This window comes from Zonotrichia leucophrys, chromosome 5, assembly GCF_028769735.1.
Source record: "Zonotrichia leucophrys gambelii isolate GWCS_2022_RI chromosome 5, RI_Zleu_2.0, whole genome shotgun sequence".
NCBI lineage: Eukaryota > Metazoa > Chordata > Aves > Passeriformes > Passerellidae > Zonotrichia > Zonotrichia leucophrys.
Genome location: NC_088175.1, coordinates 31,102,095 through 31,123,804, shown reverse-complemented (window position 1 = coordinate 31,123,804; position 21,710 = coordinate 31,102,095). Strand labels below are relative to the sequence as shown.

The following is a 21,710-nucleotide window of genomic DNA, read 5'->3' as shown; positions in this document are numbered from 1 at the left end:
GTTTGAGTTTAAATATGATCTACTTTGAGTTTAAATATGATCTGAGAACTGAAGTCTCAAGAGAGGATTTTCAATCTGCTTTCTGGGTAGTTTAGGTAAAGTAGTGATATCTATGATTTTTTTCTGTTGATTTTTGGATCTATTTTAGTGCATTTATCTGTCCACTGGAGAAGCAAATTATTGGCAGTGGATGAGATTTCACAGCATGGAACAGTGAAACCCTATATATCTCTCAATAGATACTAACCACCTTTCTATGTGAACAGCAAAACCATTAATGCTTGTAACATCTCTTTTTCAAGGCCAAAGTGTGCAGAGGGGTTGGCAGCCTGCCTGCTGGAACCTTTTGATCCACAGTGCACTTCCTGGCAAACCTTAGTAGATGTCCTATCAGCTGGTCTAGGGCAAGGCTTTGCTGTCCTGAGAATGTGATCACAATGTGAGTCACCTGAGGATCAAAAATAAGAAAAAAAAAGGAGCAGGGAAAGTAGGAGGACAAACTGGTCAGAACTTCCTGTATGGGGAGTTTGGCAGTGTTGGCCCAACTTCAGCAGCAACAGCAGGACCAGAGCAAGCTTTGGAAGTCCTGAGAGGCTGGCAAGGATTTGGTGGTAACAGGTCCTGACTCTGTAATACAATGAGCAGAAAAACACACATCACTGTGTGTTTGGTGGGAAGAGAAGATAAAAGCGTGTGGCCTCTGGTGGTGTCACTTACTGATCAGATGGGCCAGGTACAAATATTTCTTGGCTGAAATCTGCATGCAGGTTTGACTTTGCTTTGCTTCTGATCTGTAATTTTGATGCTGAGTTTATCTAATTGCATAAAAGAGCCTTGATCATGTCTTTCAATCACATTTATGATGAGAACTGTAAACACTCAGGGTAGGAAAGATCCTCAAGAATTCACATAGTGTGAATATAAAATAAGAGATAGCAGGCAGGGAAGCACTTACTACTGCTCCTTGTCAGCAGTGTGCTTGGCATACCAGTGTCTTAAGGAAGATCTAGCAAGTGGACGCTGAACATGCAACATTGAGTCTGATAACACAGAAAGACAAATGTGTGAAGATTCTTGTTCCCATGGAGTTATTAAAGGAGCAAGATCTACAAGTAATGAAGAGTGTTTGCAGGGAGACAAATTGTTCATGCGCTGTTTTATTTCTCTTGGTCTTTTCAGGTGTTCCAGGACCTTGGCACTTCTGTGTTGTCCGGTGCTTTTAGAGGATACAACATCTGCCTCTTGGCATATGGACAGACAGGTTCAGGAAAAACTTACACAATGATGGGAACACCTGTGAGTTACACCATGCATTTTAAACTTGGGGTTGAGGGCAGGATGTCTAGCAGAAACCTTGCTTCATTTTAAACAGTGGTTGTGGTGCTTGATGAGCAGAATGCTTGCACATGTTTTATCCGGTTTTAAACTTGTAAAATGTGAGCCTTTGCATTTAGGTAAAAAACAGAGTATCAGGTAAAAATATTAGAAAATGTGGTGTAGTCTAAATTTTTATTACTTGATAATCTTCTTACTACATATGAATCTTGTCGTAGAGGTAGAGGACAAAAAAAATCATCTCAATACTCAGGAATAGTTCTGGATTTTAGAAACTGTAACCCGAGATAATACAAAGTATTCATTTCCATGTGATATTTTGGCAAATTGGCCTATGCTGAGATTAAATTGCTTTCACAAATAAAATTAGATACAATTCACGGTAATGGTTTTGTAACAGGCTTAATTATTACTCGTAATATTGACCTGTGGAAAGTAATACTTCACTTCCAGTTTTGACACTCATTTGAATGGAATTTACAGAAGCTGTTACATTCTGAGTTTGTCTACCAGGCACCACCTGAAGTGCATTTTAATCTTGCTACTCAGATTGATGGAGTCAGCTGATGATTTCCTGTGTTTGCCACAACAGAAGGCAATTTGATTTTTATTAATGAATATTCTTAGCTGTTGGTCAAACATACTGCTAAAAAGAAAAATAATTAATAGCTTGCATAAGTGGACCAGTATTTTCTACATCCATGGGATTCAATTCTAACATAGTTTGTTCTTTTGATGAGAGTTTGGATTTTTAAAATTTTATTTTCTCAATAGACATCAGCAATAGGATTTAGTTACATTATTACCAGATTTTTTCAAGGAAATTTCTGGATCTTGTGTTTCTAAGAGATTTCTTGCTTTAAAACTAATTTCTTTCTGCAATGCAATACTGCTTTGGGCTGATCTTTAATGACATGTATTCACTGTGAAACAATGTTCCAGTGTTTGGTATAAACAGAACTTTTGTCCATAGTGGTCCGCTTGGTGAACCTGGACTTTCTTCTTTCAAAGAACACAGTTTCAAGTGTGCCTTCTTTCAAGGCTTTCAAAAAAGCCTTTCATGCCATTCAGCAAGCAGAATCCATCTAAGCCCTGGTGTCTTTCCCAGGGTGTATTGGCACTGCTCAAGTGGGAGCAATCATATCATAAGGAGAGTTCATCACACCAAACCGCACTGTTACCTCAGTGCTGTGTAGACTGGGCAAAATTTACATCGCCTAGTCTGGGTGTTGTCAGCAGCTCCATGTCCTGTTCCCTCTGAGACACAAAATTTATAAATCTAGAATATAAAGATGTTCTAAGGCTCCTCAGTGATGCCATGGCAAGAAGAAATAAAACTAGGAGAAGGAAAACCCAAAAATATTAATGAGCAATCAAGCTAGCTTCAGTGTTGGCCTGGCTTCATCTCGTCTGCAGCACCTCTGACATAGACATGTCCAATATCATTACATCAAACAGCTTTTGGATTTAACCCAAGCCCCTAAACTTCTCATCAGTGCTGTGTACATTGCTCTAAAATTACTTTTGGTATAATTAGTGATGCTGTTCTGAACTACATTGCATGGATGTTTGTGTTGTAATCCACCATCATTACTGCACTATGATTCTGTCCTTTTCTTAAAACTTGGCTTTTGTATAAAAACAGATTTTGCATGAGTGTTAGGAAATATATTATTTAAATTTTTTTCTGTTTATTATTTGAAGGCATCCATTGGGCTGACACCTCGTATATGTGAGGTATTTTTTTTTTCTTCATTTGAATTTGTTTAAGCAGTAAGATTTTCTTAATGTATTTTAAATTGACATAAACTTCTCATTTGTGAAGGGCCTCTTTTCTAGGAAGGATGATTACTCAGACCAGATGGCATCATGCAGGGTAAAGGTCAGGTAAGTGTGTTACTCTTTTGGACAACAATATGAAGGCTTTTAACAGCATACTCCTGTGACTGAACAAAGTAAAGACTAGTTTATTTTGTTTCTGTTTTCTTAGATTATAGTAGTTTTGGAATGAGGGGGAAAACACAGAGGAATGATGAGGAAGTATTGGGTTTAGTTTTCCATCTAAGTATAGTTCTTTGGATGATGCTGTCTTTTCACTTTTGTATAAACAGCTGAAATAGGAATGCAGTGAAAATTTACTTGCTCTGTTTAACTCCTAAATTGAGCCATAATCCTACATTCTGGTCTTATTCATCATTCCCTTGGACCTTATAAAGCATTGTGTTTGGAAATCTGGGGATTTGAGCCCACTAGTGCAAAAAATCTATCTAGGAGTCAGTTACATGGTCTAAATATACAGTTACTCCTTTTGTTTTGTTTTTAGCTGAGTGAATTTAGCTTTCCTTTTTCTTTTCAGTTTTCTTGAAATCTATAATGAGCGTGTCCGAGACTTGTTAAAGCAGTCAGACCAAAAGAAGCCTTACACCCTTCGAGTTCGAGAGCACCCTGAAACAGGACCGTATGTCCAAGGTGAGAGTGGCCTGCTCAGTCAGCAGCACAACTGCAGGTGGACGTGTCCCAGGCGTGTTTGTGTCTTTGCATGCATTCCTGCAGTGGTCAGAATTGCCTCTGCCCTTCAAGGGTTACTTTTCTCAAATGCTTTTCTTGTATGATCACTGAAAGCTTTGCCTCTGTTATCCTAACGGCTGGATATCCTGCACTGCCTGCCTTTCCAGACGTATTATTTTTCTTCCTTTTATTTTAAAGAAGTATTAACTTAATCAAGAAGTCTACCAACATTAGCTCTAAATGTGTTCTTCAGACCAGCCTAAGGTCCCTTCAGACCTGTTTCATACCTTGGCAGCAGAATATACATTAAAAAAAAAAAAAAACAGTAGATAAATTTAACTGTTTGATGTTGCAGGGCAGGCCGTAAGAAGCAATAAAAATCCCACCAAAGTGAAAACCTAATAAGCTTGATTTTCAATTGTCAGCTTTTTCAGTTGTCTTTCTTACTTTAGTTCTTGCCTTCTCTCTCTTTTTTTTTTTTCTACTTCCATTTTATTTTCAGTTTTGATTGGTGCTTTTATCTCAAGGTCTCATACAGCTTTAAATTGCAGTTTGGCCTTTGGTATTTAATGAATTGATTCGATCCTGATATAAAGTTTGCCAGCTACATTTCCGTGTATCTGACCAACAGCTGACAAAAATCACATCTCAAAACCAGTGCAAAATCATACAAACAAGATTTACAGTGGACATCAGAAGGAAGAGTGTTTTCCAAGCTGGGTGTTTGTTTGGAAAGTAGATGCATACATTTCCTTTTCTTCATGCCTTATATCCAGTGGGTGGAATTCCAGAGTAGCCTCTGGTATCACTGCCTCTGCAACTGCTTGGCTTGCCATCAGGTGAGCAGTAATACCTAGGGTAGTACACAAAATGCATATCACATAGGATGTTATGGATCCCGTCACATCAGAGCAAATACTGATTGGTCCTGGCTTCTAAATAGAGTCCTTATCTCTGTTTAGTGGATTTCTCTTGCTCTCCCTGACTGATTTTTCTCCCTGATTTTCTTTATTGCGGCATTACTCATCATATGGTTATCCTTCCTTCAGAGATGGAGGGAAGATGTGACAATAGATAGAGTGACTTGACTGTGTGATTGGATGGAGCCTGATTGAATGGAGCCCAGCTCTGATTCCTTGCACACCTGCCCTATTGGTCATAGTGCATCTAACAGGCCATGGTTATTACCAATTCCTGCTCTCAAAATTTTAAATCAGCACTTGCAAAGTGTTGAACTTGCCTGGTCCTGTACACAAGGGTCTATCAGACATTCTGGTTGCTTCAGCTGTGCTTTCCCAGCACATCAGCCTCCTGTTTTAAGGAGACTTGGAAAATAATAGATCAATTGATGGTCTCATTAGTATGGCAGACATAATTCTTTGAAAAGTAAATTCATAGACATTTGGCTTTTATTGAGGGCTTTCCAAGATTCTCTTTCTACCTGCTTGTAATTGAAGAACTTCATTGTTGATGGAGTCCAAAGACTAAGTATTTTCTTTTAGCAGCTGCTCATTCAGCACGCAAGAAAGGATCTTTAAACTGCTTCCTTCCTTGGCAATTTCCATCTCTTTTCTCAGGCCTTGTATCTCCAGTGATTCCTTGGCTGCATATAATGGAGTTTCCCTGTTTTAAAAGAAAATACAGTTATAACTTCTGCCAATGGGCTGGCTTGCCTTTTGTCACTGTTTTGTCTTCATCTGGAATCTTCCAGGCCAATTTTGTCACTTCTTTTTAAATTCTATTGTGGCTTTTGTTGTTGTTGTGGGGTTCATTTGCGGGGTTGGTTGTTTGTTTCTATTGTGCTTTTTTTGTTTACCCATTTTGAATAAGGATTTTATTCTTGGATTCCAAATTTTTTTGACTGGAAAAATTTTATGCTAGAGTTCTGAAATATGCCAATAAAGTTCCCAGTTGATTAGATTTTGTAAACTAAGAGAAGAGATAATGGCAAAAAATAAGTCTAAATAGTATTTGCCGCTTTTGACTACAGTTGTAAATTTATTTTAGATTGTTCACTCTCTCTGTATATTATGACAGCCTCAAAAAATAATTGTATTAATGCATGAAAGAAAAAAAATATTTTCAATAGTAATTGTGATTCATGTTTTTTAAGAAAACTGATCACGTGCATGAAAAGTGAAATAATTTCTCTGCTGAAGACAGCATGGGGTGCAATTGGATGCTGTTTTGAGGCCATGTGAACTGAAGTAATTTCAGCCTGATGAGTCAGTGGCAACAGAGTTCTTTTATTTTAGATATGTACATACAATATATATTAATAAATTTGCCTATGCAGTTTATGCAATTCAGAACTGTGACAATTTGCTTTACTTGAGACAGCCCTAATGTCTGTTGAGGAGAGGGACTAATAAAATGTGGTGGAACTACATTCATTAGCTCACATCAAAAATAAGCTGCAGTGACTTAAATGCAAGTTTGAAGTATAGGTAGCTTGATTTCAATAAGATCGAATTCAAGAAAGCCTCTTGAGAAGAGGTTCACAACACTGGTACAAAATTCCCTTCTCAACTGCACTAATGTATTGCTGCAATCAAAAATTGCTGAGCTCTGTAAGGAGGGTTTTCTATGTGCTGAAGTAGACTTTGATAATTTTATATGTGGTCTCTGTCCAGGATCAGAGTGCAAGAATAATATTTCAAATAGCTAGACAGCTAAGATGAAAATTATCAGCAAATTTACTAGGAGAACTTGATTTGTGCTTCACTTCCAGGCAATTTACTGTATGGGAGAAATTAAATTGGTGAACATCAACAAAGCTCAGAAATTTTCCATTGTTTTCCATACATCAACAAGTTAAGGACTAGCATCTGTGTTTGCATTGTACTTCTTGCAAGCAATCAGCAATTTTAAGGTTTGCTGACTCTTAGGAGGAACTCCTCAGTGTGCATTAGTTTTAGTTGTGTGTTTGCTGTCAATGACATCCAGAGTACAGTTAGCTGTGGATGAAGAGTACAGAGAGAGGAGAAAATCAGAAAACTTTTTCCCTTTAAGGACACTTAGATGCCCTGGGCAATGCATTTTCCGTTTTCAAGTCCAGTCAGAAAGTCCCAGCTCTGAGCATTAAGTATTTTAAATGTTTTCCAACCCATTGTTTTTTCACATAAAGGCGGAGAGATTGTAGCCTTTAAAATGCTGAAAGTGTTTCAGTGCTTTGGATTGGAATCGTTTCAAACTTCTCCCTCACAGATGGTTGCACTGTTAAGGAATCGGCCCCTCTTAAATCAGGAAATGATGCAATCCATTTTGTTACTCTGAGACAGATTTCTGGGGGAGATCCTTTCTTACTCCAAGGCAGATTTCTAGACAGGAAAGTGGTTTTGATCTTTCTATGGGATTTGAAAATGACCTTTCTCTTTCTGGCAGCCAACAGAATACTTCATCATTTCTTTTCAAGCAGCATTTAAAATATTTCATTAACCTTATTAAAAAGCTAATTGTTTTAAACTCTCAGCAAGATTCACAATTACAGTGCTTAGGGAAATGTAGACAGGTAAGAATTTCTTCCATGCCTCTTTTTTATAACAGTATTTTTATTCAGTTAAATAAGACTCTGAAAAGGGGTCTGGGAAAACAATGTATGATAGTTTCCATATTCTGAGCTTTGAAGATCCCAGTGCGGCTGGAAAAATAATAGGCCTTTTTCTCAAATGGAAAATGTGATGACTTCTGGAATTAATGTGTTGTAAAGAGACACTAGAGAGCAGAAGAAATACTTTTGTTTGAAAATCATCCTATACTGTTTGTGTGTGCAATTGTTCATGCACGCACACTGCAGTTAGGGGTTTTTTTATAGGTGTGGGTGATCCAAAAATCTTTTTTTTCCCTTTATATGTATCAATTATTAAAGGACTAAAGTTAAATCTCTTCTTTGTCTTAGGTTTTATTTTCATTTAGAATAAAGCAAGCTGTTACCATGAAAGGATAGACACGAACAATATATCAAAAGTACCTATTTCAGTATGGTTGAATTTCATATTAATCTTGACTTATATTCCAACAGTAGATAAATTATTTGATCCAAATAAATCAATATTTTCTTCAATACTTTCCCTTCACACACACTTTTATGGTCTGTAGTAAAACAAATCTAAATCTGTGGAGGGGGAGGGAGTTGCCCTGGATTCCATCTGTGAGATAAAACATTCTGCACAGGTAGAATGTTTTTCTAGCTGTGGTATGATACAGACTTGCTTCACAGCTCAGGTGTTTTTTGAGGAGTCACTGCAGTGCAAATGACAAATAATCCTTGGAGACACATTGGAAGCATATTAAGCTGTATTTCTGGTGAATCCAAGCCCGCTGGGGGTGGTTCCGTGGGTGCGCTGGAATTCCCGTTCTGCCGGGAGCGCGGTGCCGCAGCCCGGCCGCCGGCTCGCCGTGCGGGGACCTTCCTCTTCCTCACAGCCTTGTCCCCGCTTAAAAATAGAATCAGATTTAAAAAACAAACATGTGAAAACTAACCAAAAACAAACAGAAAGGAGAAGACAAGAAAAGGCCAAATGATTCATGTCGTTATTCAGGGAGATCCTTCAAAATGCCCTCTGAGGGGAAAAGTGCATGAAGACCCCAAGTGCAAGCTAAAGCCTATTTAAGAAGTGGTGAATATTCACAGGGGTTGGTTCCTGGTTCAGTTACTTGTGTAAGCAGAGCCATCATCCTGAGCAATGGCCAAAATCTTTTTTACAGGATCTGTACCCAAACAGAAGCAGTGACATAGCTGAAAATTTATTATGGATTTATACTGTTTCTTAAGTATCATTGTTGTGCAGATGGAAAAGTTCTGATCTGTGAAGGTATGAGGCATTTTTTTGTACTAATGTCACTGCATCAGAAAGATGAACTAGAATTTTTTACATAATTTTTTAAAAATTAAATAGTTGTGGTTTTTTGTAAAATTAACTCTAGTCCAGAGACTACTTGTATAACAGACTGCCATCTCAGCAGAACATTCTTATTCTCCTGATGTTGGGTAAATTGTTGGATGAACTGAATGAAACTTTCTGAGAAAGCTAAGAATTTAACTCTTCTTGAATCCTTGGCAGGTTTGACTCAGCATTTAGTTACAGACTACAAGCAAGTCGTAAAACTTCTAGAAGAAGGAATAGCTAAAAGGTATTTTTCATAACAAACCAGCTCTATCTGTATTTAACTCTTCTTTGACTGTATGTTTATTTCACCAATGTTTATTTTACTGACTGGGTTGGCAGTGCTTTGTGATGACAAGCTGTCACATTTGGTGGTCTGGTGATATGAGACACACATGAGACCTTACCTATCATCATATTGTCCAGAGCAAGAGCTACAAGCACTCATGAAGATCTTTCTTCAACACTGACCCTGTGCTGACTTACTCACAAAATTCCACCATCTGTCAGTGACAAAAAATGCGAGCCAAGAAAACATTTTGCTGTAAACAGACATCTGTTTTCCCCTTCACTTGCTCATGATACTTTAGACTGGATAGCTTTCAACTCCCTTTGTTGTATAATTCAGTGATTTAAAACTGCTGATAATATAATGCATACTTATTTATTTTCTAAAATTACTATGTTTACAATTATTTGGTTTTATTTCTATAAGTTCTTAGTCCAAATTGTGTGTTTGCTGCCAGTGAACTGTGGGGTTTGGAACACTGGTGAAGCCAATGATTTTGCTCTCATTAATTAAGAAACTTTTTGACAAGAAATCTTGAATATCTTTACAGGTGCCATTGCAGTAATGGAAAATATTTATATTTGAAAGAATTGCCAAATCCTAATCACAGTTCCAAAATTAATATTAAGTCTTATCATAAGAGTAGTCAACATTTTAGAATAACAGTGATGCTGGGAAGTAAATAAAAACCAAGCTGCATTATCACAAAACTCCCATAGAATATACATCAGGATTAAGTTTTGCTGTTTCTGCTTGTAGCAATTAATAGATGCAGCTTTATGGTAAAAAAAGGGCTAAGTATAACAACATTCCAGGTGAATGCATGGGTTACATGTATTGTGAGTAATTGAGATGTGAATTAGCTCTGTAACTCCCTTGTGTATTGTTGGAGGTGAGGAGTACTAACACTTCCTCCCCCAAGTCTTGGACCACCATCTTTTTCTCTTTTACTTTATTAACTTTGGTGCTGTGCCCTTACATTCTCTGCCCACTGTAGGGCTGTTTTCTGTCTTCTGCCCTTTACCTAATTGTTTGTCCCCCTCCAGCATCTGGAGCCCAGTTCACGTTCCCCTGCTTTGGCTTGCTTATAATCACATTGTGCTCAGCTGCCCGAAGCTTTTGGCAGTGGCCACTCAGGACTGTGGAGGAGGTGGAGGAAGCAGAGAAAAACGGGGAGGAGAGTCCTGGCTTTGCCCTGGTGCCCTGGGCACTCAGCAGCACACACACAGCTGCAATTCTCTGCTCTCTGGTACAACTGCTCTCTGCTGGTCACAAAAGCATGGTACCACAGTCCTTTTCTGCCCTACTAAAGTTACCTGCTGTTGTGGAGGGCAGGCTTGGCAAAACTGATGACAAAGGCTGCACCTATAGCTGATACTCGTGGCAAGCTGATACTCAAAGGCAAGCCCTGGACAAAATGCTAATTTCTTTGGGTTTTTCTAATTAAAACAGCAATAAAGAAAGTAGAATTTCCAAAAGTTTGCTCTACAGAGGCAGTGAGAGAATTCTACTGCTCCTTCTGTGAGCAGTTCCTGCTTGCCAGAGTGCCCTGGGTCAGATCACAAGAGCCATCTGTCCATGTCGGAGTCACCAAGTGCCATACAGGGAATTACAGTACTCATTTAGCACTCACATGGGTGTATTGCTTAGTCTCATTGGGCTCCTCTGGCAGTGTAAAAGAGCTATACCAGAGTAAAGGAACCCCAGAAGTTGTCTAGGAAGATTTTTTAACCCTTTGGAAATGCCAAGGGATAAAAATGGAAACAAATGGAGAAGATGTGCTGGCTTGTGCAATCTGCGTTGGGGATGAGCTGTTTGATGCTGTTGCTGGCTGTACTTCTCTGCTGTGCTCCCTGCTTATGCCACACCTTCCACCTGTGTTGTGAGGCTGCTTTAAGATATCTCCTCAGAATGCTGCTGGTGGAAAAAAAAGCACCTCTAATTGATCCTCACTTTTCACCTTTCCATGTTCTCTGCCAAATGCTCAGGGATCAGATCCAAGAATGCAGCCTGCCGTATTCTCCAAGTTTCACATTTTTTCATTTATCTGCTGTATTTGTTGATTTTGATTTCCCCCAATACAGGGAAGTAACCCTTTGTAATCGAATGGTTTGTTCTTCTTTCTAGAATCACAGCAGCTACACATATTCACAATGCCAGCAGCAGATCCCATGCTATCTTCACCATCCACTACACTCAGGTTAGTTAAAAATAACCCAACTTCCTCACTTCCAAAAGCATTGCTCACTGTGTTGTGCATTGTTTACTTGTCACTATTTTGTGCTGCTTGTAGTAATGGTGGAAGCTGTTACTTATTTCCTTTGGATCACACTGCAGATGTGTTGAGTGTTTGTTGAAGCATTCTGTTCCTTTGTGCAAGCTTATAGTCAGAAGTGATGCCAAAACCTCACTTTTAAAAGAAATGTTTTCAGTTTCAATTGGCCCTTTGAAATGCAATAACCCCTCAGATGCTGTGAAAATTACATGTGAATATGTTTGAGGTTATGTTTTATCACGCTTGTTTAGGATTCTTAATTGAAGTACAGCATTAGTTTATACCAAAATTTTGTATCTGTCCAGCTTTTTAGATGTGCTCATCTTTTGAGCATTTGGCATCCAGTACTCTCCCTGAGACAATGCAGCCTTTCTCTGGAGGAATTACATCCTGTCCTGGCAGGGAAGTCGTTCAGTGATCCAATAGACCTTTTCTATCTCACACTCTTAACATCCTGTAATCACAGAACATTTTGGGATATTTTTCCTTAGTTTCACAAAAGACCTTTGGAATACATTAGTGGAAAATAACTCTGCAAGGTCTACAAGAAAGCCTTTTACAGTCTCTAGGCAGTAAAGGTTTTTTGAGAGGAAATTGGCATGAGAGGGTAGTTTCTCTGTGGGGTGAGAAAGCTGTTGAGTTAGTGGTTTGAACATAGTCTGAGGGTTAAGGTCACAAACAAAGGCAGAGAGACAGTCATATGTACAACTCAGCTTTAAACAAAAGAGCACATCAATTTTATTTTCATTAATTAATTAAGGGGAATAATCTTCCTTATTGATTTTTTTTTTCAGGCTATATTGGAGAACAATCTTCCCTCTGAAATTGCAAGCAAGATCAACTTAGTGGATCTTGCAGGCAGGTAATAATATACTGAAGGGCAGAGAGGTAATTTTCTCTGAAGATGCTGGCAATACTGTCTTAAAATATGAAGTTTAATATTTTTAAATTTCATTGAACTAACAGAAAGCCTGACTTTCTTATAATGTAACAGGGAATATTAAGCTAATATTGTCTTTGTCAATAGTTCTTCTGTATTGGGTATTGGTTTTCACTGGGGAAGAGAATTCCTGGGTTCTCAGAACCAATACTGTGTTTTTGCATATATTTAAGGTAATTCCATTCAGCTCTATATTCTTATTAAGTTGCTTTTCCAGTAAGTGTTGTTGGAATTACTAAATCTGTCCTTGAAAAGAGAGGGGCAAAAAGGAATGCGTTCCTCACGACTGCCTAGCACTGCCCAGCATGGGCAGGAGAAAATAGTTATGTCTCACTGTCTATGTTGTTTATACTGCTAAAGTTCCTACGTCTCTGATCTTGTGCATTTCAGTGAGGTACATGTGGTTGTGCTGGATGTGACAGAAAACAGAAAGATGGAAGTTGTGCTGAACAATTATAGAACAGTTAGAGAAAAGGACTTTTGTTTTCTCAAGAACATAAATTACCATGCACGTATGGTCAGAGAAAGTGGCACTGAGGGAATATACAGACTTTTGTACTGAGCCAGGGTACCCTTGTGGAGGTGTGAAATGTACGTTGTTCTTCTAAATTCAGAACCACTCTGATTGGGTTGCCTAGTTCAGACTTGAGTTTATGTTTTGGTGTGTCTTTAACAGTACATTGCACCAACAGCCTTTGTTCATGGTTGTTTGGATTTTCTGAAAGAGAGGGCAATACAAAATATTTGAAGAATATGGGTTTTTTAATTGCAAAGCTCATAATTTCTGTTTTCTTGTATTGCTTGAAAATACATATTGTGTTCATATTGACTGTATATCAATAATTAAGCGTTTTTGTTTATTTTCCATTGCCTTTTTCACACTTGCTTGCTACAGCGAAAGAGCTGATCCCAGTTACTGTAAAGATAGAATTACCGAAGGTGCCAATATTAACAAGTCATTAGTTACACTTGGAATTGTCATATCTACTTTAGGTAAGCACATTAGTTCTTTATATTGAAGTGTAGTAATAAAAGCATACAACTCACTGTGTGTTGAGTGTAATTGTTATTTGCATTTACATCAAAAAGCTCAACAGAACAGCTGTGTGTTGTCTTTATAAATTGTAATGACATCTAAGAAAATTAAGTAGCCATGACAGAAGAAAATAACTCCTTTCCTGAGCTCTGTGTTACTTCTCCCTCAGCACAAAATTCCCAGGTGTTCAGCAGCTGCCAGAGCATTAACACCCTGACCAGTGAAGGGGAGAGCAGCCGTGTGGAGAGCCCTCCCTCGGGCGGCAGACGGCCGGCTTACATCCCCTACCGCGACTCCATCCTCACCTGGCTGCTGAAGGACAGCCTGGGCGGCAACTCCAAGACCATTATGATTGCCAGTGAGTTTGGTTCCTATGAACTGTTTAACATTTGGCAACACATTGTGCCTTTAATAAGAACCTCTACTGCAGTGAGATGACAGCTATAACACTTCGAGTCTGTCCTTGTAAAGATTTTCATAAATACTTCAGAGAATACTCAAGGAAATGAAAATGCATGCTGATTGTGCATGAAATTATGTTTAAGAGTCTTACCAAGGTGATAGCTTCGATTTTAGGTGATTCATTCTGTTATAATTACAGTCTGGAGAAGACATTCTCTGTGAGCTGAATGAAATAATCCTAGAGTTATTTTTTAAAATCCTTTAAAGGAGCAAGACTGGAAAAAAAACCTTTTTGAAAAATGATTGGTTAAGCTGAATATTTTTTAAAATTATGTAATTTGTTTTCTTTCTAGCTATCTCACCTGCCAGCTCCAGCTACAATGAGACCATGAGTACCTTGAGATATGCTGCAAATGCCAAAAATATTATTAACAAGCCCAGAGTAAATGAGGTGAGGCCTTGAGTTCTGCCTAAGTAGCTTATGTAGTCACAATTTGTCTTCCTCTCAGTACACAAAATAATGAATGCCTTAAATACATGGGAATAATTTTGGCCACAGAATCCAAGCTTCATTCATTGCCTGTTCTAGGAATGAGCTCTGACTTTATGACAGATTCATTTGTTTGTGTAGAGTTCCTTCACAGGCTGCACAAGTTAAAAGATGGCAGAGTATTAAGGAGAGCGTCAGGTGCTGCATTGGAGGCCTGAATTCTATTGCTGCCCCTACTATCCCATTCTTGTTCAATCCTAGATGTTCAGAGGCTTAAGGCAAATTTTCAGTTGTGCTTTTTTCTCATTTCCCATCCTTACACCCAGTCCACATTTATCAAATGTGAAAAACATAAACTCTCAATCAAAGACATAGTGTTAGAACAGATTGGACATTTTAGATACTATAGTCATAAGAACCAGCATTAAAAATAATTCACAGAGAAGTGCATAATTCTGTCTGTCCTTACTGCAGAATTCAAGCAGCACATACTGATCCAGATCTCCAATCACATATGCTAGAAATCTAAAACTCAAGAATTGCTGTTCTGTAACTGACCATTCTTGACCTGAAATTCTGCATGAGGCCCCCTTTACACATGATTGCATAACTTAGGGACTGAATTAGATTGCATCCATTTAAGGAATATTCAGTGAATTTAGGTTTCAAAAATAGTCTTGATTCCAGCCATTTCCTAATATGTAATCCGTTGACTTTACAGCTTTAGTAGTACTCTTTTGTGATTTGGCACGAGTGTATCAAGGTTTTATATTTTAGGTGGAAGGATAGAATCTTAGAGTTGTACTTCACTATTTGCTTTCCTAACAATACTACATTAAATTTGGGCAGAAGGAAACCCTTCTAATCCTAGGCTTCCCAAATTTAATTTACATTTTGATTAGCAGTGCCTTTAAGCTGTTTTCAGACATCAATAGTAGCAGCAATTGTGTGCTTGGTTTTGCCAGCAGCAGTTCTCAGCTCTGTGACAGGCTAAAGTCACATAAACACTCCTGGGTAAGTCACTTGTCACACACAGCCTCTCAGCCTCCCAGCTTGTGTACCCATCCCTCTCTTGCACAGCCCATGGTAGACCCTTGACCCCAGCCCTTCAGTCTTCTTCGCCTCACTGCAAATTGGCCTGGCAGCCCAGAGAAAGCTGATTCTTGACTCAAGAGTTTGTCTGAAATGTCTGTAAAAGCTGTTTTCCAGAAACTACCAGTACAGAAACACTAAATCTCTGAATCTCTGAAAGTGAGATAAATGCCTGACACCAAGCAGACAGGAAATTCTTTATGTATCAGCTTTATATATGTATCTTTACGTGTGTATGTAAAGGCTTTTAATACCATCCTGGATGACACTCTGGCTTTCTCTCCTCCAATCAGATTTTATATACCAGCTTTAAGTTACAGCATCTTTCTGATGTAATGTAGCTATTTTGAAGGTAAATCCTTAGAAGCAGTGATGTATCCCTCTGGTCATGATGGGAGCAAATGCTATGGTAGGTCTGTGTTCAGAAGAGAGATGGAAAAATGTTTATGGTAAAAGAGAATAGGTCAAAGATGAGAACCAGCTGTCCCTAGGCAGTACATTCAAGGGCCTGGCAGAGTGAAGCAAGGGGTACTGCTGTGAGTTTGCCTATTTTCTCTCTCCCTGGCTGTTGGAAAATCTCCACATTGACTTCTTATACTACAGTTTAAGACTGATTTTTCCAACAGTCTGTGTCTCAATGTTTCAGGATGCAAATGTGAAACTGATCAGAGAACTGAGAGAAGAAATTGATAGGTTGAAAACTATGCTGATGAGCTTTGAACTGGTATGTAGCAACATTTCTCTACTGGAACTTTTGTGTTACTTTAGGTAGTTTACTTTCATCTCACCTGTTTATCTTTCCAAACTGTTCTCTGGGTGATTTTGTAATTATTATAAGGTTAACTGCTTTTCTGTAATTTCTCCTCTTTCTGTCACTGTACTGATGAACCTGAATTATAAGTAGTCATGTAATGATTCAAAAGGATTTCCTTGCCTGTCTTTCATAGAGTTGGATTGTTTACCTGTCCAGAAATACCATGAAATAGGATATTTTATTTTTAAGGGTATGGAAGCTTCAAGAGATTAATTGATGTTTAACACTTCCTGCATGCTGTCTCCCCACAAAGGAGTTGTGAACATCTGGGAGCCCTCACAATACAGCTGACATCCCTGGTGTTTTTCCCTGTTGGAATAATAATAATGATTTGGTTTTCCAAGCCATGGAGTGAATGTTTTGCTGGGAGAGACAGAACTTACACTTCAGAATGTATTTACACAGAACTATCTGTCAGTTATTGCTTTCTACGAGTTCTTTACACTCAAAAATTGCATGCAATAGCTAGAGAGATGTAGGCTAGATGCATGTGTTTTGTCTTTCCTTCTCTTGACTTCATCTCCTTGAAATGCTGGAGAGTGAAAGAACATGCCTGCCAGCTGAGCATAAGAAAACTAACCTGCAGATCTTGGTGGCTGTTGTTTGTACAGAGAAATTCCAGTCCCTCTTGGAGTGATGACAAGGATGGCAATCTGACAGAGCTGGTCCTTCAGAATGAAATGAAGGTGTGTTTGATTTCATTTACTTTGTGCTGTAACTACCTCTCTCTCCAGGCATGGGGGATAGCATTGCTGTAGTTGTGAAACTACAGTGAAAACTGTTTTGTACTAATCCTTTCCTTTTTGCTCTGCAGATGCAGGAAGCTGCTGTCCTTCATTCATGTTGAGTGTGCTCCACCAGTTTGTGACAAAAGTCTCATGTCCTTAATGGGACACAGTCCATTGTGCATCACTAAGCCCGCACAATCTGCCTCTTGTTTGAAAGCTGGCTCAATATATCACAGCAATCCATTATACACAGTCTCTCCCTTCTAACATAAACTCCAATTTAGTCAAGTAAAATTATTGTACACTTACCAAAATTACTGAGAGGACTTGATCACTGCTAACCTGGAAAGATTTTGCAGACTTTAGGTTTTGCCCAAAGACAGGCAAAATAATTTGTCAGCATGATCAAAAAGAAAAATTAGCCTGCTTAGTAATGAAACAGTTCTCTCTTCTATTCTTTAAGATTGAGCAATTGACCAAAGACTGGACAAGTAAGTGGACAGACAGAAAAGCCATCATGGAAGAATATAGTGTGGACATCAACAAAGAAAAAGCTGGAGTAACAATAGATTCTAATTTACCTCATCTAATGGCCATGGATGATGATATCCTCAGCACAGGAGTGGTGCTATACCATCTCAGGGTGAGATATGGTCACTTGTCTTATTTTGCCCTTTAATTTGAAAATATTTGTTTTCTTTGGAAATGGAGAGTGGTGTGGGTGACATTGCCACAACAGCTATCAAAATATGAAGGTTGCAGATCACAAGACATAATGGAGGAGAAAAGCAGAAAGTAATTGAAATGGCAAAGAATTCATATATGAATATAATTTGACCCCTTATGAATGCATGTGCAAAGTATCAGAATTATATTAAAAGCAAAGCAAAATATTTAAATTAGTCCACGGAGCATGAGGGCAGTTACGTGTCCATATATGTGGAAACATAAAGGATGGTGCTTAAAATATACCAGACACAATGGTCCAAATTTTATTATGCATTTGTATATTTAAGACTGGAATATTTGTATATGTATAGATAAAAGTAAGGTTTAAGAAACAAAAGCTCACTTTGGCAACGACTATATGTTGCTTTTAACCCTATGAGCGATCTGCCAGGTAGATACCAGACATGTAGCATGAAGGTTAATTACTTGTGATACTGCTGGAGTGGCTATTTCTGAAGATCACGTAGAAATCCTGGCCTCATAGATACTGTTGTGTTCTGTAGCTGCTAATTTAAGGCAAGTTTTTTGCTAAGAAACTTTTATAACATTGTATGTATGTTACTGAACATTATGGCATAAGATATGCATGGCTGGCTCTGATGGTTTTAGGGATTTTTTTGTTTTTGATATGGCCAGTGCTAGGCCAGACTTCAACATTTTTAAAGTTGTTTAAATGAATGGAAATTAATGAAATATTGATGCTGCTTAATGTGAAAGGCATGTTGTATGGGTACTTCTACAGGCATGCACTCATTGCCAAAACATATGTAAAATACAGTTTAAAATCATGTATCTGTCTACTAATAAAAAATCTTTATCTAGATTTTGTGGTAACTAACAATTTATGGACACAGGATTTTTTTTTTATTCCTCTTAAAAATGATAGCAAATAGTTAAAACGGAAATCTTGTTGTTCTTCTATCATGTTGAAAGAGAAACTTAACTAATTTTTCTCATGCCAACACAAAGAAATTGCACTAGGTAATTATTAGGGACCAAGTATTTTTGTCCAGTGCTGATCAACATGCAACTTCAACTACTCAACCCTACATTAGCAATAAATATTTATTGAAAGCAACTGCTACTACTTAAATATTTTTTCTATTATGTGCCATTGGGGAAAGAGGAAATACTTTCCCACACTAATTTTGATAACACCTAATTTAAATATATTCATTTTAATGGCATAACATGGTTTGAAGGATCATCTTCTGAAGTCATTCATGACTCTGTCCCACTAACATCTTTGTTCCTTCTTTCTTTGCTTCTAGATGCTGCCTTTTCTTTTCTTTGTGCTTTACACCTTTTAGTCTCTGCTGTCTGTTACCTTCATCTGAACAGCAAGAAGGTAAAACGTTAGCGGTTCCTTACAAACTAAGGCTTCACCATATAACAACCCTTTACGTTGTACTTCTAGAGAGAGGTCACAGCAGCATTTTCCAGATCATGCAAAATAAATATTGTGTTACTCTTTTACTCCCCTGATATTTCGTAGCATTAATTGCACTAACTGATGCTGTGCCTATGCCTAATTTCTGGCTTTCATTAATAAAGGATGTATGTTTTCCTGCGATTTAGCTGACCTTTTTTACGTAGCCTGAAAATATGCAGTTTGTTTATTGTTTCAGTAAAAGATGTACTTCATAACCTTTTCTGAAAGTTGGAGTGTTCCAGAAGTGATGGGGCAAAGCAATCTTACTTTTTATAGTTCTGTAATGTACCTTAGGAATTCTACCACTAGTGATGAGAAACAGCCAGAGGAGGTAACAATGTGAAAACACTTCTAGGGGTGTGAAGATGCACTATGGTGTGCTCAGGTCAGGTTGTGCAGTTGTTTCATCTGAAACACCTTTGCCTTTTTCAGGTGGAATACTCAATATTAAATTAAGAAAGAGTATAAATATTATAATTATTAGCTCAATAATAGCATTTAAAAAATGAAATCAGCATGGTCCTGGGATATGGTTATTTCTTTGTTTTCTCAAGTTGAGTTGGTTTGCTTGTATCATATCTGTACCCTTGGTCTCACCTGTAATTTTTAGTTGGACTTAAACTTTCCCAGAATCACCCCACTAACTGGGATACTGTTGCGAATTTCCTGAGCCAATACTGCTGTAATACACTTTTCTTAATTAAATTGAATTACCAGAGAGTTAGTTCAGCAACTTGGAAAAAGTTTCTTTTGGAATTACAAAAATTATTTCATTGCCAAAGAAGAACATAATTGACAGTGAAGAAGATAATTGATAAAGAGAACTTTTAGGAGTTGGTTTACTTCTCTCTGTATAAAATACATGTTGCTAATTGACTTGATTGAGTGACATGAATCAAAGGCCATATGGAACCACAAGTTTTCTAGAAGTTGCAGCCAACCCAGGTGGATATTTTGAGTCTGCTGATCATTAAGCTGACATGTAACTTGTAATTGTTTCATAGCAGAGGCGCAGCCCAGCCTTCAGCCCCCCCAGCAAATGAAGTCTCAGCAGGGCTCATGCCTGGGGGTCTGTTGGTTGGTTCAGACAGCTGAGCTCTGTGAGGAGCTTTGTGGTAACCATTCCCATTCAGCCCAGTGCACAAACCCACTGTGATTTACCCATAATTACCCAGGACTGGGGCACCTTGAAGTAGTGCACAGCTTCTGTTTTCCCAGTCTCCAGGCTTCCAATTACTACTTCGTGCTTGATCTTTAAATTCAAGCTTTTCAATACACTTGGAGCAGAGAGTATATTTAATTTGTTCTAATTTGAATACAAAATCACATTGTTTACTGTCCATAATTAATTTTAATAAAACTGAAAGGCTTGCCACTAAAGAAATTTTAGACCGCATTTACCAATCACTTTACCATAACCAAATACAGTGTCTCTTTAAAATTGGGAAATTATCCTAAGGAAAAACATAGAACTGGTAATGGAAAGTAATAGACTGATGGTAAATTAATTTCATTATTTGCCTTTTTTGGCATTTTTTTCCTTGTGTTATTGTTCAAACTCTTTTATTGGTATTTTCAGGCAACCATAAAACTACTGTCTCACTTCCATCCCTGACCCATAATATAATTCAGATCTTCTTGTTCTGGAGGCTTTGGTTTCTAGGCAGTTCTTTTTTTGAAGTTACTGAATCTTCAGGTTTGGAAATTTTCCCATATACCATGAGCACCAGGAAGACTTCATAAATGTAATTTAAATTTCAGAAAAAAGTTCTTCTTTAGTAGTTAAATTGAAGAGTTCATAATCTATGACAAAGTGCCCTTACAAATTAGGAATTCTGTTATGTTTAAATTTGAAAAGCCTGGTTAATTGAATCATCCTTTTGCAGCTTCTTTCTTTCTGCATGGATATTTATTAAAGGAATGATCTCATATCTGTAAACACCAAGTCTCACTGTGAAAGTGCAAAGGATCAGGATACATATTCATATCCAAAATACTTGTCTCAAGCACAGTCCAAACATTGTCCACTGAGGGTTCCTTTATCTGCTGGAGTCATAAAAGCTGACATAGCTGCTGGATGAAGAGTAATTGCAATGCTGAGGGGGACAGTGGGCTGAAATGTTACCAGTACACAGAATTCACTTCTAACAGTGCAATCATTCAGAGGAAATTTATTTTAAGTGTTTGCTAAAATGATGTACCAAAACTTTTTTGAAGTAGTATATATAATATTTTTTTCCTGTAACCAACTTTTAAATTAGTTCTTTTCTTGTTTTAGGAAGGAACAACCAAAATCGGAAGAAGTGACTCAGACCAAGATCAAGACATTGGTAAGAGAATGATATTGCAATTTACTTTGTCATATGCTCAGGTCAGACCAAGAGGTGTACATTTGTCACGAGTAACAGCTAGGGTAGTGTTTCTTTTTATCAGCTTTCTTCATTGAAGAAGTTAAGTAGAAGAGACTCATTATTGTTGTTTGCTAAAATATGTGATTGTTTTTTGTTTAAGAGGCCAAAAAGTCACTGGATTTGACCAAATTGAGATCTCTTCAGAATTTTCTTCCCACCTGTGAAATGGTACACTAGAGTTTAAAATTATCTACATCTTACATCCAAATTCTCAGATGTTCTGTCCTAAACTAGGGGCACAAGTGATCACGAGACATTGAAAATGCTTTTCAACTCTACCTGCACAGAATAGTTTAGATAAAGTGCAAATTATTTAGAATATGTTTTACTTAATTTAATTTCT

At 37.8% G+C, this 21,710-nt stretch overlaps 1 protein-coding gene across 1 annotated transcript in view; it reads left to right on the top strand.

Moving 5' to 3' along the window:
- Positions 1 to 21,710, top strand: part of STARD9 (StAR related lipid transfer domain containing 9) — a 94,269-nt gene that overhangs the window by 35,584 nt on the left and 36,975 nt on the right. Inside the window, exons 4-17 of the mRNA XM_064713867.1 lie at positions 1,180 to 1,296; positions 3,040 to 3,072; positions 3,161 to 3,222; positions 3,692 to 3,804; positions 8,907 to 8,976; positions 11,146 to 11,218; positions 12,088 to 12,155; positions 13,129 to 13,226; positions 13,439 to 13,627; positions 14,025 to 14,122; positions 15,900 to 15,977; positions 16,679 to 16,753; positions 17,259 to 17,438; positions 21,235 to 21,286. Of these exons, the coding sequence (XP_064569937.1) occupies positions 1,180 to 1,296; positions 3,040 to 3,072; positions 3,161 to 3,222; positions 3,692 to 3,804; positions 8,907 to 8,976; positions 11,146 to 11,218; positions 12,088 to 12,155; positions 13,129 to 13,226; positions 13,439 to 13,627; positions 14,025 to 14,122; positions 15,900 to 15,977; positions 16,679 to 16,753; positions 17,259 to 17,438; positions 21,235 to 21,286 (1,306 nt within the window). The remainder of the gene's footprint in view (positions 1 to 1,179; positions 1,297 to 3,039; positions 3,073 to 3,160; positions 3,223 to 3,691; positions 3,805 to 8,906; positions 8,977 to 11,145; positions 11,219 to 12,087; positions 12,156 to 13,128; positions 13,227 to 13,438; positions 13,628 to 14,024; positions 14,123 to 15,899; positions 15,978 to 16,678; positions 16,754 to 17,258; positions 17,439 to 21,234; positions 21,287 to 21,710) is intronic.